General features: G+C 44.8%; 1 protein-coding gene across 11 annotated transcripts in view; it reads left to right on the top strand.

Annotated features, from left to right (window-relative positions):
* MTSS1 (MTSS I-BAR domain containing 1) overlaps positions 1–17,455 on the top strand; it is a 126,798-nt gene that overhangs the window by 75,138 nt on the left and 34,205 nt on the right. For all 11 annotated transcript variants that reach the window (XM_085572541.1, XM_085572547.1, XM_085572545.1 and 8 more), the window contains one exon: positions 16,914–16,998. In XM_085572541.1, coding sequence (XP_085428667.1) covers positions 16,914–16,998 — 85 coding nt within the window. The remainder of the gene's footprint in view (positions 1–16,913; positions 16,999–17,455) is intronic.

Raw genomic sequence — 17,455 nt, 5'->3', positions numbered from 1 at the left:
GCTCATGAGACAAAACAAAATTGTAGCTAGGGGATGAAGGCTCTAGTAGGCAGAGCCCAAACAAAATTGAAGGCTGTTGAAATGTCTCATTGAATTATGGTGCTACAGGAGCAGAGTGACTCACAGTGAAGCTAATCACCTGCTGCTTTGTCCTGACTGCAAAGAATAGATTGCTAGTTAAACATTTAAGGGTTGTAATCCTGGTTGTATTAGTGTTGCTTTTCTTCTTTCCTCTTCCAACCCCATTATGCCTGGAGTTACTAGGGGAAATCAAGCAGATACTATTCAGGTCTGTGTTCTGAAGGTGAGATTCAGTATGTTTATCTTTCAGACTCACCCTGCAGACCTCTATGTGTTCATTTATGAGAGAGATCATGCTGAAAAACATTGCATTGGCTCTGCACAAATTTCCCCAAAACATCACCAGTATGACATTGGTGTTCTGTCCAGAGTCAAATTTGAAGTCATAGCTATTCAGGGGTTCATTTTGTTCACAGGGAATTCCAGGAGTGAAACTGGGGCTCAGGTCCCTATTCCCACAGCCAAGCAAGTTCAGTATTTTCAATTAACAGTGCTTTGTTCATTAGGCCAAGAGCATCTTAAAGGAGACAGAGTTTTCTTCGTCCTAACTAAAGGGGCTGTAGACCTCTAGAGTTGACTGGGAAAAGAACAGACTTTTGTTCTGCCATTAACCTGTGTGGGTGAGCAGAGGAGCTGTGTCACCTCGATGGAACAATCATTACTGTCCCTGCAGCTGTCCCCAGTTGCAGCAGCCATTGTCAGGAAGGTTCTGTAGAGAGAGGATATGGCTCTTTGTCTGGTGGATCTTCCCATACTCTGCTGTAAAAGAGCCTTCCAGGTTGATGAAGGTGATACACTTTTCTATCAAAATGGTGGTCTAGCTCTTCTGAGTCATCTGTGCTCCTTACATCCAGTTCACTGCTGTGAGTCACTAGGACAGGTGGTGTCTGCTTTGGTGGCTCTCCTGGAGAAGCATTTAGATGGTGGTGGAGCAAAACTTGCAGGTAAAATAACAGCAAGCCATGCTAAAACATCTAAACCTCTAGGTCACTTCAAAAGTCAGTGAGTGCAGTGGATATGACCAGTGATAGAAGCAGAGTGTTAGCACTCCAATTTAAATATAGATTTTGAAGGAAGTTTATAATTGTTTCTGCATATGTATATTCTATGGCAGGAAGCGTATCCTGCTATAAATTACTCTGTTTGAGAGGGTGCATTAAAGACTGTGTGTGACTTAAACCTGGAAGTTTTTCCTTTCGGAAGTGTTGGCTGTGCTAAACTGATAGACCACTGGCATGATTTAAGCTTGACCATTGCCTTACTTTGGACTGGGACAGAGAGAGCCTGGTGTCAGAACAATGTGTTTCCTATCAGCTGCCAAGTTCTTGTTCGTGTAGAACGATCTGGACAAACTGAATCAATGGGCCAAAGCCAGGTATGAGGTTCAACAGGGTGAGGTTCTGGGTCCTGTACTTTGGTCACAACAACCCCCTGCAATCCTACAGGCTTGGGGAAGAGTGGCTGGAAAGCTGCCCAGCAGAAACAGACCTGGGGTTTATGGACCAGGGCAGTGATTGTCTCCTTGTACTCAGCACTTGTGAGACAACACCTCAAGTCCTGTATCCAATTTTGGGCCCCTCACTACAAGAAGAACATTGAGGTGCCTGGAACATGTCCAGAGAAGGGCAGTGGAGCTGAGGAATGAGATGGAGCACAGATCCTAAGAGGAGCAGCTGAGGGAGCTGGGGTTGTTTAGGCTGGAGAAAAGGAGGCTCAGGGAGACTTCATAGCTCACTACAACTCACTGAAAGGTGGCTGTAGCCAGGTGGGGTTTGGTTTCTTCTCACAGCAAACAAGTGAAAGGCCAGTGTTGGTTAAGCATTGATACAGGCTGCTCAGGAAGGTGGAGGAGTTTCCATCCCTGGAAGTGGTCAAGAAACTTGGCATTTAGTACTAGGGTTTAATTGACAATTGATGTTTTATCAAAGGTTGGAACTTTGAGGTCTTTTCTAGCCTAAGTTTCTGTGATACCTTGGTGGCCAACAACCATGTGAAGCAGTCTTGTGAAGTGAGGGAAGATGGACCTTGGTCTGATGTGTGGTGAGGTGTTGGGAGATGCTTTGTGTTGGTTTCTGTCTTCTATGCCCGTCTTTCTAGTGGGCATAGTCCATCTTTCTAGTCCTCACCTGTAGTGGTTCATATTTTTAGGAGGGATCCTTGGATGGCCTAGTGGCCTTTTCCAGGGTTGCAGAACTGCTGTTGGGACACACTGATGTAACATAGAGACAGAAGGGCCCAAAACTTCTAAGGGAATAGGGTGAACATCCAGAGGTCCTCATTTGTGCCTGGCTTTGCAGTATGCCTGAGGCTGTCCCTGGCCAGCTTTGCTCGAAGCGCATCACATCACTTTGGTCAAAGAGCTGGCTTGAATCCTGAGCCCATCAAATGTGTGCTGCTGGCCATAGGGAAAAGGGCACCTCACTTTTGAGGGCTTCTGGCTTTGTGCAGATTTTGTATTGATCTTTGACCTCACTAACAGATGGCAGAATAAATTGATGGCGGATGTATTTTTAAATGAGCAGATTGTACTACGGAAAGTACATGCTTGTCTCAGAATATTTTTTCTTGAGGTGTGCCTTGGCAGAGAGATTACTGAGGTAGGTGCATGTCCTGCCTCAAGCATTTGAGGTACACCCAGTTTAGAAACAGGTCAGTCTTTCACACTGACAAAGCCTGGTAGCATTGAAGTTTTTTGAAATGTGTCCAGTGCAACTCTGTTAACAACACCTTAAGCAAAAGTGCATTTTCAATAGTCAACAGCTACATTTGGCTAAGGAGCACATGTCCATGTTACTCTGTGGAGGTGACTCCAGACAGGGAACAGGCTGAAGGAAGGGGACAGTTTCTGCTGAAAAGTCTCTTCACCATTTTTTTTGCAAACTGATTTCTTTAGATGTTGTTTATTCTTCCTTTTGCAAAAGGCAGTCAAATTACAAAGGAAGCTGTATTATACCATGTTCTCCATCCAGTTCAGGTTTAAAGTGGAGCCCTCACACATTTGGTTATAGGTAGAAAAAGGTGTCCATGGGGATCTGCTCACTCTACCTGCCCGTTGCGACTGCTGATTGGACTTGAAAGAGCTGCCTCTAGTATGGGGCAGTCATTGGATGGGTAATTGCTGATGCTGATTTATACCTGTTTTGTCTTAAGTCACAGCATTAAGTGCTTTAAAATAGTATTAGGTTTACTTTTGTTTTCATAGCAGATAACTTGCCATGTCTTTCTTTGTAGCTCAATACATTTTTTTATTGATTCATGCCTAAATCTCCCCTTAGCTCACCTGAATTTTAGCAGTCTTGGTATAATGCTTTGTTAACAGATAAACTGGAGCTCCTCTGATGCAATTCTGTTCTTACTAATCTTACTCAGGAGTCTGTCACAGGATTTTTTTAGTGCTTCCCAGCTCTGCTGCCATAGGGTTTTGCCATATCTTTGATACAGGAGAATAATGCATGCCCTGTGAGTACTGGTGGTTTGTCCTGGGTTGACAACTGAGGTACCTTTTTCTTCTTTATTATCATCTGACCTGCAAGCCATTCATTTCATAGCCTTTTGATCCTGTTGGGAATGCCAGATTAATAAGACTGCTTACTTTGGACAGATTTTTTTTCTTAAGCAGAGAAATACTCCTTACATCAAGACCTAATTATACTGTCCTTACTCCGATTTCAAAAAAACAGTTCTCTAAAAGGGGGCTACCTTTTTAATTGAATCATTTATTTTACCTACTTTAAACAAACTGTTCAGAAAATCTAGGCTAATGCCTATTGCAAGCAGTTGTATCTGAAATGGGCTGCAGCTGGACAGATGAAATGTGGCAATTATTTTTGTGGGAGGCATGCCCTTGAGTTCACTCGGGATGAGTGGCAGTGCTGCTGCAGAAGAGGAATTCAGAGATGCTCGTGGCCCGTGCAAGTGCTGCATTGCAGTTTCTGCCAGCGTACGTCACAAGCAGACACTCAGCAGCCCAAGGGCTCGTCGGGAGCCTGAGGAGAGCGTGGCTTTGGTGCCATGTAACAACAGATCTCATGGTCTGTGTTTTCTGTGCTTCTTAGTGCATATCTTGTGCCTTCTGTGCAGGGAAGCCTCTATCAACAGCTCTCTGTTCTTCTCAATGCAGTGTAAAAAGCTGTGAGTGCTTATCTATTAACAGCAGTTTGGTTGGAGGGCTTTTTAGCCCCTTTTTTTAAAATATGTTTAGAGACTTACTTATGTCATACTGTGATTACAGCATTGCACCATTTGAACCTGTCTGTTTTAATTAGCAGTTGGCATTGCCCTATTTATAGATAGATGGAAAAAACACAAGCTTGCCAGTTTGCAGTGCAGAGTGTGTTTTCTTCTGTTGGCAATAGTTAGTGTCCATTTTTCCATAGCTAAACTGGCTTGGCAACCTGCAGATGTTGCAGGCATTGGGTACTGATGCTTGAAATAGAAATGGACTCTGAAGAGGATGTAGGGTGGGGAGGAATAAATCAGAAACTGCTGTTGCATTGGAAGTCTATTAAGACTGATGATACGACACGCTTACCAGAGCGTAACTGCAGAGGTTGACCACATGAAAAATGAGCACATTAAAAAAAAATATTTTAAATCTTGCTTCTGTGGCATTATTAAGGTTCCTTTTCACTTTGGCATGTTGTGGTAAAAGAACTAGTTACCAGTTACCAAGTGTTCGGCTGTCCAGCATGGTTAAGTTGGTTGGTGGGTATTTGTACAATCAGAAGAAACAGATTGATTCTTTCTGGAACAGGTTGTGTCTAGTCTATAAATAATGTGAAAAGTATATGTGTTTTTCTTTTTAACTGCAACTTGAAATACGCAAAAGTTTTGGCCTGCATTGATGCTGCAATGCCCAGGAGACTGTCAAGAAACCAGAGCAGCGCTGTGTTATTAAACAGTGGGTGTTAGCTGCTCCTCAGGAACTGTCTGCTGATGCACTTTACTCTGGGGAAAACAATTTGAGGCACCTTTGCCCTCTTCAAGAAGCTCTCCTTAAATAAACCCATAAATTACTTCTCAGTGCACATGCTAAATACAGGCACAGGAGTGTTGTTGAGCAGCTCACATGGATGTTGCTGGGTACAAAATGACAAATGCTTTGCTCTATAGAGCATTTGGTTGCAAGGATTTCAACACAGCTGTGTTGCAGCCTGGGCTTTGCACAGCCTGTGGACTTGTGGTAGGGTACACACCATTGTCTTGAGAAACACTGCTCATAAGTCAGTGCTTTAAAGCTTTACTGCCTACCCATGGGGGGAATGCAGGCAGTTCAGTAACTCCCTCTTTCCTGCACACCTTTTCAGAGCAGCTACATTCTTACACTGCAGCCTGTATTTTCCATTGTCTTGGGAGATTTCAACCTTTCGGTCTAGGACTGAGCTGACCACACTGGTTGCAGCAGGTGGATTTGAGTCAAGCTTACACTTGGTGATTTGGGACTAAAGCCCAAGAGCAAAAGCTTCCAAAACCTGGGGTTCTCGCTTCAGTTAGCAGACTAAAATGTTGTCATCTCTCTTGGCTCTTGGTGTTACAAACCGTATTTGAGACCACATGGCAGGAGTTGAGTGATCCAAGACTTCTCTCAGCATGTCCAGCACAGTAATACAAATGTGGGTTTCCTCAGACGTGCTGTGACTGTGCACGTTTGTGTGTGTAATTTCTGAATGACCTGTCCTCAGGCTGACTGTCTTTGGGAGAAGAGCTGGTGGAATTGATCCTGCTTCACATGGCTGAGCAGGATGCAAGTAAGGGGAAACCTTTCATGTAGCAATATCATAGTGAAATATTGGGATGTGGGTTAGATGGTGCTAAATCAGGGTAGTCTCTGGGGGAACACAGTTAATAAATTCTAAATAGGAGGTGACCCTTTCCGAGCACTTTCTCTACACTTGTAATTTATATGCTAGTCCTGTGCATTACAGTGCTTAAAGCCTAGGTCAGAAATCCTCCATGCAAATTTGGCACCTACTCTTGTCTTTAATGGCCAAATTAATAGCTGTAGGGCACAGCCAGCTGTTTTGTAGGTGCAGGCTGATGAGATCTGCTACAAGAACAAGGGAGCATCAGAGCGTGCGAGGAGTTGTGAGGTTTAGATGGATTTCCTGCATTACCAGAGGTGTCAAATGACCAGATGAATGTTTGTCTGCTGAAATCAACTTAATTGTAAAGCACTGTTCATTTTTTTATTTTTTGAGAAACCTGAAGAAATTAAGCAAGTTAGCAATTGGGCTGACTGTTTTTTGTAGGTAAACTTTAATTGGTTTTGTGTAATTTTCAAAATGTCACAGACTATATTTTTTCATAGGCTGGGTTGTGACAATCCTGGTTTGTGTACTTATAGTGGGTGTTCACATTCCTTTAATATCAAAGCTTTTACTTGCATAAAACAAATAAACACTTTCCACATATATTTGCTATGTTATGTTGACAAAGCCAGGGGTGCTTGGAAAACTGTATGTTTGAACTGCTGGGACAGTGGACTCTGGATTTTAGGTAAGGAAAATAATTTTCACAGAGTCACTAATCAGCAACTGGAAGAGAAACCCAGGAATCTCCACTCTTAGAAACACTCAAAAGCTGGACTGGACAGATCCCCAGGAACTTCATGAAAGTTGCCTTTGCTTTTAGTGGGCAGTGAGCAGACCAGACAGCCTCCCAAGGTCACTCCCAGTCTTGTCTCTCTGGTTTTTGCTGAGTGAGATACTGAAAGGAAGGACTAATAATCAAATCAGTGTTTGGAGGGTTACGGGGATTTTGCTTCTCTGGAAAGATAGGCACCCCCTAGGAGGAGTGTTGGTATAGGTTTGCATGATACTGCTAAAGCCTTAGCAGCACTCTGTGGATTGCAGCCTTGTTTAAAGCTGCCCAGCCCCAGCTGGTCTAGTCATCAAGGACTGTAAGATAAGCAGGACTTGGATAGAATAGTAATAGTATTCTAAATGTTTGTCCTGTGTGGAGTGTAAGGTGTGAACACACTCCTGCTCCTCTCCCTGGGGGCTGTTCAGTGAGAGGGGGTTCTAAAGGTGTTCTGCCCTGCAGTGAGAGAATGGATAAAGTGTTGGAAAAGAATGGGTTCTGCTTCTCTTTCAAGGTTTAAATTTCAGGATTTGTAAAGCCATGTTCTTAATTAATCTTTGCTTCTCTTCTGCCTTTTGATTTCTACTCTTTCTCACTGATTCATGTCCTGGCTTTCTGAAGCTTCTTGCAGTTGTTCTCACTACTAAGGGTGATGGAGTGATATTTCAAAGCTTGCCTTACTGCCCAGCTCTTACAGACCTGGTGTGTGGGTCACAGCAGGCAAGTCCAGCCAGATCAGGTGCATCTGCTGTCCCAGGGGTCGAGGTGTGTTCACTACAGTACAGCAGAGCTTGTTTGCAAGAGGAAATGCAGTTATTGTGCCCTCGCAGCAGAGCATGTCCTTGGTGTTGGTGTGCCAGTCAGCGCTGCTGAGTGTCTACTGACCACTGTGCTGCTCCTGCTACACACCAAGGCAGCTTCATTTGAGCTTTTCTGCAAGATGTGCCTTTTTGTGACTCAGAGAATCTCAAGTTTTTCTCCTGCTGCACTCTTCATGGTTTAAGCAGGCACACTTTAAATGCAGCCTGACAGCATAGATTATTTGGAAGGATTCACGAAATAAACAGGAGTTGCCTGCAGAGCATGTGAATCTGTTCATTCAAAGCAGCCAAAGATCTAGTAAGCCCAGCTCTGTGCTTGTAAGATGTCTCACTTCTGCATGCAGCCTTCTGTGAACTTCACTTGCTGCTTACAAGGAGAAAATGCACTTTTTTTTTAAATTCAAAAGTTCAGAGTTTGCTGTGTTTTTAAGAACATGTGTTTACTGAGTTTCAGGCCAAAAGCACAAAGATCTCCAGTTTCACTGCTTGGAGATGGCTGAGATGGCTGTCCTCATTTCACTTTTTGTAACAGGTGGAATATATCTTTATTTTTAAGCCGGATTCACTCTCATGTGTCAAATTCCTTTGTACTGCAGGCTCAAACAGCCAGCTGGTGTCAAACCCATGTGGTGATATTCTCCTTTGCCTTTTTGAAAATTCATTATATTTTAGTAAGGATGAGGAAGCTGAAGTGGGATGCAGCCAAATTTAAAATAAAAGCAGCCTATCAGTGAGGACAAAACTGGTTAACTGTTTGAGAGCTGACCTGATAAACAGCACAACTGTCTTTATACCAGGCAATATGAGCTTTGAGGCAATTTGGATAACTAAACACTAGTGCCCTGGATTCCTGCTACCCTCTTGCTATCTGCCACTTGATTAAAGAGGTGTACTGGTTATCCATGTGCCTGCTGCAGAGTCTCCTGCGGTTTAGAGGAGAAACCTGCAAAGTCAGTGTGTTTTTAATCTCTTCTACCAAGCCGTGTTGAAATGAACTTCGAGTCATAATAAATAAATCAGTGGGGATGAAGTTGAATAATGGGTATTTGAATATATATTTGAGATTATTTTTAAATGGCCTTTGGAGCACACAGAGCAGCTGCCTTGAGAAAGTGCCAAAAAGAGAATATATGGCCTTTTGAAGCAGCACCATACCCCATGTATGGATGAGTTGCGGTTAAGAGATTATTAACCCTGAGCAAAGGCATGAGGTTGCCCCAGGAGAGGAAACCATGTCCCTGAATACCTGGGGCAGGGACAGAGCTTTCCCTTGCACCCAGGGCCTGAGATGTTGCACTCAGTGCTTAGGTATGCACTGAGATTTTTGATGGGTTGATGATGATTTTATCTCTATGTAACTAGCTGAAAAATTATAGACATTCTCCAGAATGTCTTGAACTGGTAATTTCTTAATTATGGTTTGAATGATTTTTACCTTCCTTGGTACCCTCATGATCTTTACCTCAGTTCACTAAGGAAGTGTGCTCTGCTGGAAGAAGTGACAGCATGTAAAAATAGCACTGCCTTATTTTGCAGATCTGCTTGCTGTGGGGTTTCAGTTAGATCTGCTGACTTGGATTTAAAAATAAATTCTTCTTCTGCTTTTTGCACCTGCTTGTCTTGGCGGTGCTTGATCTTGTGCTTCAGAGGCAGCAGCCATTTGGTGGTAGCTGAAATCCTTGCTGGATTGGTATCAGCAGCACAGGTGGTTGGGAGTCCTGAGTTAAGGGGCTTTTGGGGCCAGAGGTGTTTGTGAGGCCAGTAACTAAACGTAAAGAGGAGAAAGACCCTTGCAGGCTTTTTAGAGGCTCTGTGGGAGCTGTCAGTTCAAAATACGCAGTATGTGTTTTGCCAAGCATGCAGTGGAATTGCAGTTGGTGTTCCAAGCCATTTGCTCTAAGTGCATTATCCCTTCCCCGCATTGAATATTGCTGTAATCTAATCAGATTACATCGCAGTTCATCGCTGGGCCCAGCACAGTGAAGAGCTGTACTTCAAAAGAACATAAGCATCTTGAGTTACTGCCTTCTTCTCACATTGGGCTGACATTAAATGTCCATTTAGAGCCAGATTCATGGAGCTATGGAGATTCAATGAGTCTGGCTATCTAAATAGGCCTGAACCACATCCCCATCTTTCACTGCCTGGAGCATGAGTGGAGCGTGGTCCTCAGTGCAGCGAGTGTCCCTGGCTGGTGGAGCTGGCCTTGACCTGCCCTTTGGCTGGCAGCTCAGCTCCAGAGTTCTGCACAGGTGTGAGGGTTACTCCAGCTAAGTGCACAGGCTTGGTTTGGTGTTCTTCAACTTCAGGAATTGTTTTCCTTACAGAGTTTTTTTATTAGCCTGTTCTGGTTTTTGTTGAGAGCAAGAGCTTGGTAACTTGTGTTGCCTGCTTTCCTTTAGCCATTGATGGGTGCAGCAGCTGGAGCAAAGCAGTTGGATCTGCTCAGATTAAGACTGTAAGGTTTACTGAGCTGTGCATAGACTGTTTCTGGAAACACATTTTGCTATAAATCTGAAAATAAATGGGGAGAGGTATGGGCAATATTAGTGGACAGTTTTGATTGTGAGTACAGATATTTAGCAGACCCTATACGTTTTCACTACTGAAACTATTTGTATTCTAAATAATAAAATGCAAATAATGGAAGACACTATTGTGGCATTTGCTCTTTTAAACAAATGTGATTTTAATCATGCTTTGGTTTTGTGGCATTAAAAACCTGATGCAGAATTCTAGGTTCATAAAAATGAAAAAATAAACAACAGGCACCTGTGAGGAGGGAATGGATATTAATTCTTGCAAGAAATCACCAGAAACAAAATTCTCTGTGCTGGCAACACCATTTCCAAAAGGGAGAGGAGGAGGGAGCAAGCCAGCTTGCACTGCTGACACAAACACCTCAAACTTGAGCATTTTGTTCCTGGGAAACACTTCTGCCTGAACTTCTCTTCTGCTGCTCTCTGACAGGATGTCATGGTTCAGTGATGCATTTTGTGTCTCCTTACAAATTCATGAATCAGTGACAGACTTGGCTTCTCAGAAATTGAACTGATGCATCCTACGATAACTTAAACCTTGCCAAACGCTTTTATCCACCTGTGTGTGTGGCATCCTCTTTCAAAGCAGAGGGCCACGGGTGAGCTTTGCATGCACTCAAGGCTTACTAAACCCAAAGTGTCCAGAGATCATAGCAGGGCTGGTTCCTGGCCATGTTTATGTGTTAGATGGACTGTGTAGTGACCTCTGTGTGCGTGGGTGAACTTCTGACCCTGCTTCTTTAAGGGCAGTGCTTGTGTTGACTCCCATGGGGTGAGGATTTTGCCCAATGCTAAGCTAGAAGAACTGCTAAAGTAAGCAAAAATGTTGCTCACTGAAGGAATAAGCAAGCTCAGAAGAAATCACAAGAGCTTTCTTGCATATTCTTTAACAAAGTGACTGGAACATGGTCACAGTCTGGTCACAGTCTGTTTCAGGGACTTCTGAAAGCTGCTGGTTACCAGGGCAGGCTGTGGGCTAGGGGCGGCTCAGGTTTCCTGCTCCTTTGGCTTCTTTGCTGCTTTAACTAACTGCCACTGCCACTCTTCTCAACTCCTTTGTCATCCAAGATCAATGACAACGCAATTAGCAATCCTGCTGGTCCTATCCATGAACAAAGGTTAGTTTCTTCTGCAAATGAGAAAATAAGCCATCCCCTTCATTTTCCTCTCAGCTGGACTGTGTGGGGCTCTGTCAAACGTGACAGAGGCCTTCATCGCAGGCCTCTGTAAATAATGTTTTCCAAGTAATTTGCCCAAAAGGGCACTCGACCAAACATTGTAAGTAATCTGTTCCTTTGCAGTGATAACTGCAGAGGTGCAGTATATGACAATGGCCTGCCAGAGCTGTTTTATTAAACTCGGTTAACCTAAAATTCATAGGTGAGTTTGACCTTGAATCGGGATTTGTTGATCCAGTCTTCACTGAGAGATATCTAAATTAAATTTAAAAAAAAGCTTCAGGAATTTTTTTTCTAATTTTGAGCAACAGCTATCAGAGACTTTACCAAGCGCTGCTCAGAAAGACTCACAGCTGTAGGAATAACAGTGTCCTGTTTTCTTTTCCTGCCATGTGGATGCTGAACATCATCTGTCTGTCAGCAATTTTTGATGTGTTTTTCCAACTTGCAAGCCTTACCTGGAGACTGTTGACATCCTGAACATAGAGAGCTGCCATAGTTCCACTTTCAGGTTTCTGTCCCAGTAGTAATACCTGTGCTAGTCAGTTTTAAGCAAAAGCTGTCCTTTTTTCTCTGTTTGCTCTAACACGCTGGAACTGATCCCATCATCCTTGAGTTTCATGGAAGCATCCATATAAAAAGTTCAGCAAGATCAAGATCTGTGCCCCATGTAATCAATGATGGAAACTGCTTGCTCTTCTAGCAGTGTGAGTTTAGATAAGGGTTGAGTAAATGGCCATTAGCCTAAAATGTCCTACTGTTAGTCATTTGTCATAGCCTCCATGTCAGTACTTTAATAATCCAGCCTCCATTCTGCTCCTGCTTTAATCTTAACTCAGAAATGGATTCTGATAACTTCAAAATTACAAAAATATTACAGCCCTTTTTCATCATTCTCTCCCTTTTGGGAAAGAGGGAAGTGGCTGGAACATTTGGACTATGGCCTTGAAGATAAAGGTGAGCTTGTTAGTAAGTTGAAACCTTAAAGGCACTTCTGAAAGGCAGCATCTTCTGAGGCTGCTGGAATTGCTCAGGAGTGAAGTGAGAAGAGGAAGATAAGAGGTTGATTGTAGCGAGTTGTTTGGAGTATATACAGGCTATGCAGTTGTACAGCTGCACATTTCATCAAATAATCATTTCCTTGATATATGATCATGATGAAATACAAATAGAATGACTCCCATAAAACAATTGAGTCTCTTTCCTACAATCTCTCCCTGTTGTCTCTCTGTGATGTTGAATGACAATCAAGCATCGAAAGAAATCATTTATGCCCTTTATAGTGGACTCATTGTGGTGTTGTGGTCCAAAGACTTCTGTTTAATTATGTCACGTGAAAAAAGTTTGTGGTCTTTTCCAGGCTTAGGCTGGAAAGGGAAAAGCAGGGAAAGTGAGAGTGAAGGCATGTTTTGCCTTGCAGAGTTGCCTTTTACTTATGAGACGTAAGGCTGATGTTATCACCCACTTTCTAATCAAATTTGACAGGAGCATTTTGTTAAGCCACTTTCTCTGAGTGGGAATACTGATGAATACAGCTCTCATCTCCGGTTTCGAAGTATTACTTTACACTGTTCCCAGGCATTGTTTGCCTTACTGGATTAATTATTGTAGTATGTCAGAGAAGCAGATGATTCATGGCCTCATTTCTAAACTGAGAGCCCAAAGCACAGCAGTTTGACTTGTAGAGCTGCAGGGCAGTGAATGGAGCCCACGTTACCCACCCAACATACTTGTGGTTTGGTGAAAGGTTTGCTAGTGTGGCCTCAGCATTTCTCTTTGTGAAATCACAGCTGCTGGAGGATGTCATTACTTTCTTCAGGGACCTTCTTATGACTGGAGATGGACACTGCATTTGGTGTATTCCTGACACACTTCTGTCAGATGCTCTTTTTGCCATCACATTTGTGGGTTGCTAGCACTGAAAAAGAAGTTATCTCCACTGGTCTTCTGTCTGCTTGGCTCATGGTTCCATCCTGGAGTCAGTAGGCAATTGGTCACTTATGGAGCAGGTTTTGAAAAGATAAACCATAAATTAATTTGGAACCTGAAACAGGTCTGTGTGACTGTGGCATTGCCCCACATTGCACTGCAATAACCTCGTTCCTAGATTTTGATTGCTCGGGTGCACAGCCAGTACCAGGACTTGCACACATGTTAATGCTGCTTGTGAGGTCCATCCCTGTGTGCAGGGTGCACATGTTGGCTGCCTGCTCTGGCTGTGAGTAAACTACTCATCAATCTGTAATTTATATAAAGCATAGTGAGTCTTGTTCACTGCAACTGATACTGGATAAAAGAAACAAATCCAAATTACCATCCCTTGTTACATTGGGGTATTTTCAAACCACTGCAGTGGTACAAAATGGTTCCTTTCTGCCAGTTTGTGTAGCTAGCTGATCCCAGACCTTTGGAGACAGGAGCATCAGTGCAGGTCTGCTGGTGGGAACCAGCCCTACAACTGGCTGAAAGCTGAGATGAGCCCTTTGCACTGCGAGTGTTCTGGAGGAACAGCTGAATGCATTGGTGATGGCCATGGTCCTCCAGCTCAATAAATCAAGGGGTGGTGAGCGGCTTGTGGTTAATTTTCTTTATTTTCTCAGGAAGGATTTGTATCCTTGACAGCTAATACAATTTGGAATAGGGAAGTAAAGCTCTGTTTAACTCCAGTGCTGTTGGAGTCAGTTGTTCATACATTGAGGAGAAGCAGTGGGATTCAGGTGTGGGACAAGATGGGCTGTTCAGTCTGGTGACCCTTGCCAGCCCTGACCCACTCCCTGCAACCCTCTCTCGGCCCATGCTGACCAAGCAGAGCTGGCTCAGCTCTCCCAAGCTTTTCAGCAGCACCCCTCATTCTTCTTCCCACCCAGAATCCTCAACCCATCTTCAGCAACACCTTGTTTCCAGAAGGAACATCAAAGATTTCTCAAAATCATTTCTTTTCCTTTCAGTTCATCAGATTAATCTTCATTCACAGAATAAAATTAACACCTCATCCTTTGATGTTCTTGTAAACATGTATGGATAACATGAAGTTTCAAAAGGTGGAAAGAACCAGTAGCCCACTCATCACCAGCCAGTTATGTTTGGCTTTTTTCCTTTTTTTCCATGGACAAACCTCTTTATTCCAGACTTAATTTACTTTGTTGTGTGTTTTTTTTTTTGTTTTTTTTTTTTTTTACTCTGAACTTCATTTAGCTGTTCTGCTGACCTTGCCCATCCATCTGTACAATGTGTTGAGGGGATATATTTGTACTTTGGTTGATTGTGTTTCACTTAGAATTCTGTTACCTTGGAATTTAATGTTAATATTAACTGACCCTTGTTTCCTAGCCTCCCCAAACACACAGTTTCCTTTTTATTGTTCTGATACGACCCTTCTTTTTTTGGTACAGCAGACATAGGAAAGCAGTGCCACTTAACCATTGATGGTCCTTAATATTTCAGTTTTTCAGTGAGTTTTCATCCTTAAAAACCTACTTATTGCTTTAACTTGCTGCTGGTAGCCAGGGAAATTCTTGGTTCATTTCTTCTTCTCTACCATTGCAGTTGTGTACCACATAGCCTCTGAAATAAAATTACTTTTATTTGGCAGTGGATCCAGAGAAAAATGCCCGTGTATTGGGACAGAAATCCACTCTTTTTGGGTGCTGTCCCCTTTCTCCACTTGCTTTCTCTCTGTTGCGCCTCTCTCCATCTTCTATATTGATTTTTTGAGTTACTGGAGTGTCTTGTGCAAGTGCAGCGTCACTGGAGAGATAGGTACAGATCCAGCCTGGAGTCCGTGAGCTTTTCCCACCCATATGCAAGGAGGCTACAGCTCTTTGATGTTACCAAATAATATTGTTTCAAAAACTCCTTATAAAACCATGATTAATCAGGCAAGTGACAAATGACTTCATGTTTATCATTTTGAACAATATCAAATAGCCACAATTTGTTCCAGTTATTTAGTGTCTTTGTTCCAGAGCCATTTCATGGGCACAGGATTTAATTCTGCAAGAATGCAGGAAGATGGTGACTTGATTCCATGTTTAAAAAAATCAAAATTATCAAACATGTTAACGTTTCTTAGGGAGATTTTTTTTTGAGTGAATACTATTTTTAACGCCTAGGGAAGATTTTACTCTATGATACAAGTCTTAGGTTGTTTTAATAATCAAATAAGACTTCTAAAGAGATGCTGATATATTCAGTCTTCCAGTGTGTACTATAGCTGGGAAGCAGTTCGTAAGGGGGTTGATGTTTGTGTTCTGAAATAGTAGATTTGACGTGCAAATGGGAACTAAGCAAGTACCAACACTAAGGGAAACAAAGTTATGTCGCGATTGAATGGGCTGATCGCAGCTGGTGCTGCGGGGCGGGAAGGGGAGCAGCGGGAGCAGGGCAGGATCGGGAAGGGGAGCAGGACAGGGGAGCAGCGGGAGCAGGGCAGGATCGGGAAGGGGAGCAGGACAGGGGAGCAGCGGGAGCAGGGCAGGATCGGGAAGGGGAGCAGGACAGGGGAGCAGCGGGAGCAGGGCAGGATCGGGAAGGGGAGCAGCGGGAGCAGGGCAGGATCGGGATCAGCGGGAGCCGGGCAGGCTCGGAGCCGGGCAGGATCGGGATCAGCGGGAGCAGGGCAGGGGATCAGCGGGAGCCGGGCAGGCTCGGGAGCCGGGCAGGATCGGCATCAGCGGGAGCCGGGCAGGCTCGGAGCAGGGCAGGGCATCAGCGGGAGCCGGGCAGGCTCGGAGCCGGGCAGGATCGGCATCAGCGGGAGCCGGGCAGGATCGGGAGCAGGGCAGGGCATCAGCGGGAGCCGGGCAGGCTCGGGATCAGCGGGAGCCGGGCAGGATCGGGAGCAGGGCAGGATCGGGATCAGCGGGAGCCGGGCAGGATCGGGAGCAGGGCAGGATCGGGATCAGCGGGAGCCGGGCAGGATCGGGAGCAGGGCAGGATCGGGATCAGCGGGAGCTGGGCAGGCTCGGGAGCAGCGGGAGCAGGGCAGGATCGGGAGCAGGATCGGGATCAGCGGGAGCCGGGCAGGCTCGGGAGCAGGGCAGGGGAGCAGCGGGAGCCGGGCAGGCTCGGGAGCAGCGGGAGCCGGGCAGGATCGGGAGCAGGATCGGGATCAGCGGGAGCCGGGCAGGCTCGGGAGCAGCGGGAGCAGCGGGCGGGGCCCTTGGCCCAACGGGGATTTTGTCCCGCCTGGCCAACGGCGCCACCTGCTGGCGATGCCCGGCGCGCGCCGGGACCCGGGCCCGGCTCTGCGGCGGCCGAGCCCTTGGAGGCTTTGGGTCTAAAGGATCCAGGGACAGGAAAATTGCATCGAATCCCATAGGTCTGCTTCTCCAATGTGGAGATAATTTGTTCACAGATGCCCACTCCCTTGACAGCTGTGCTGCTTGGCTTTTGATATCTCAAACCCTTTTCTTTCAAGTCTTCTGCTGCGGGGTTGAGCCTCATGGCACAGAAGGTGCCTGGAAGAACTGTGTTGTAATTGTGTTTGATTGCTCGCTTCTGGTCTCTAGGTGAACAGGAATTAATCTCTTTTTGGGGTGGCAGTTACCACTGAGATCTGCCCCATTAATAGCCTAACTGATTATACACTTAATATTAATCTGTTTTACATTGCTCTGGAAGAGTTGGCACCCCCCTCGTGGTTGTTATGCCTCTACACCACAGGCAGAAATCTCATAAGGGGTCTCACCTGCCTTTTGGTTTTTGTTTTTCAGGTGGTACCAGAGAGATTGGGTCTGCTCTCACCAGGATGTGTATGAGACACAGAAGTATAGAGTCCAAACTCAGGCAGTTCTCAAGGTGAGTGGCTCCATGCCTGGTCCAGCACTGGAGGTTTCCCTTTCAAGTGCTGCTGGGGAACATCTGAAGCTGTTCATCAGCATTGGCTTCTCAGCTGACCTCTGCCCATGTCATTGAGAGCAGCAGTTGTTTTCTCCCTGCAACACATTAGGTGCTGTGAACATGCTGGGTTTCACTGCACATTTATGGGGCTGGGCCAGTTCACCTCAAATCACCCCTAAATGCTATAAATTCCTACTGTCAGTCCCTGTTGCTCAGTGCTGAGCAGGCAGCTGCTGATGTGACCAACTGACCTGTCTTTGTTTCAGGACTTTAAGCTTTGTCACTTGGTTTTATACAGGCAGCAGCAGCAAGTGTTGTGCTGCTTCCTCAGCTTACTGCAAAGCCCAAATAGCTTGTGGCCAAGACACAAACCTTCAGCAGAGCAATATAGGAAATGCAAATTCTCTCATCCTGT

This window comes from Lonchura striata, chromosome 2 (assembly GCF_050655825.1).
Source record: "Lonchura striata isolate lonStrDom1 chromosome 2, ASM5065582v1, whole genome shotgun sequence".
NCBI classification, from domain to species: domain Eukaryota; kingdom Metazoa; phylum Chordata; class Aves; order Passeriformes; family Estrildidae; genus Lonchura; species Lonchura striata.
The sequence above is the reverse complement of the archived record's forward strand: the minus strand, read 5'-3'. Positions and strand labels throughout refer to the sequence as shown.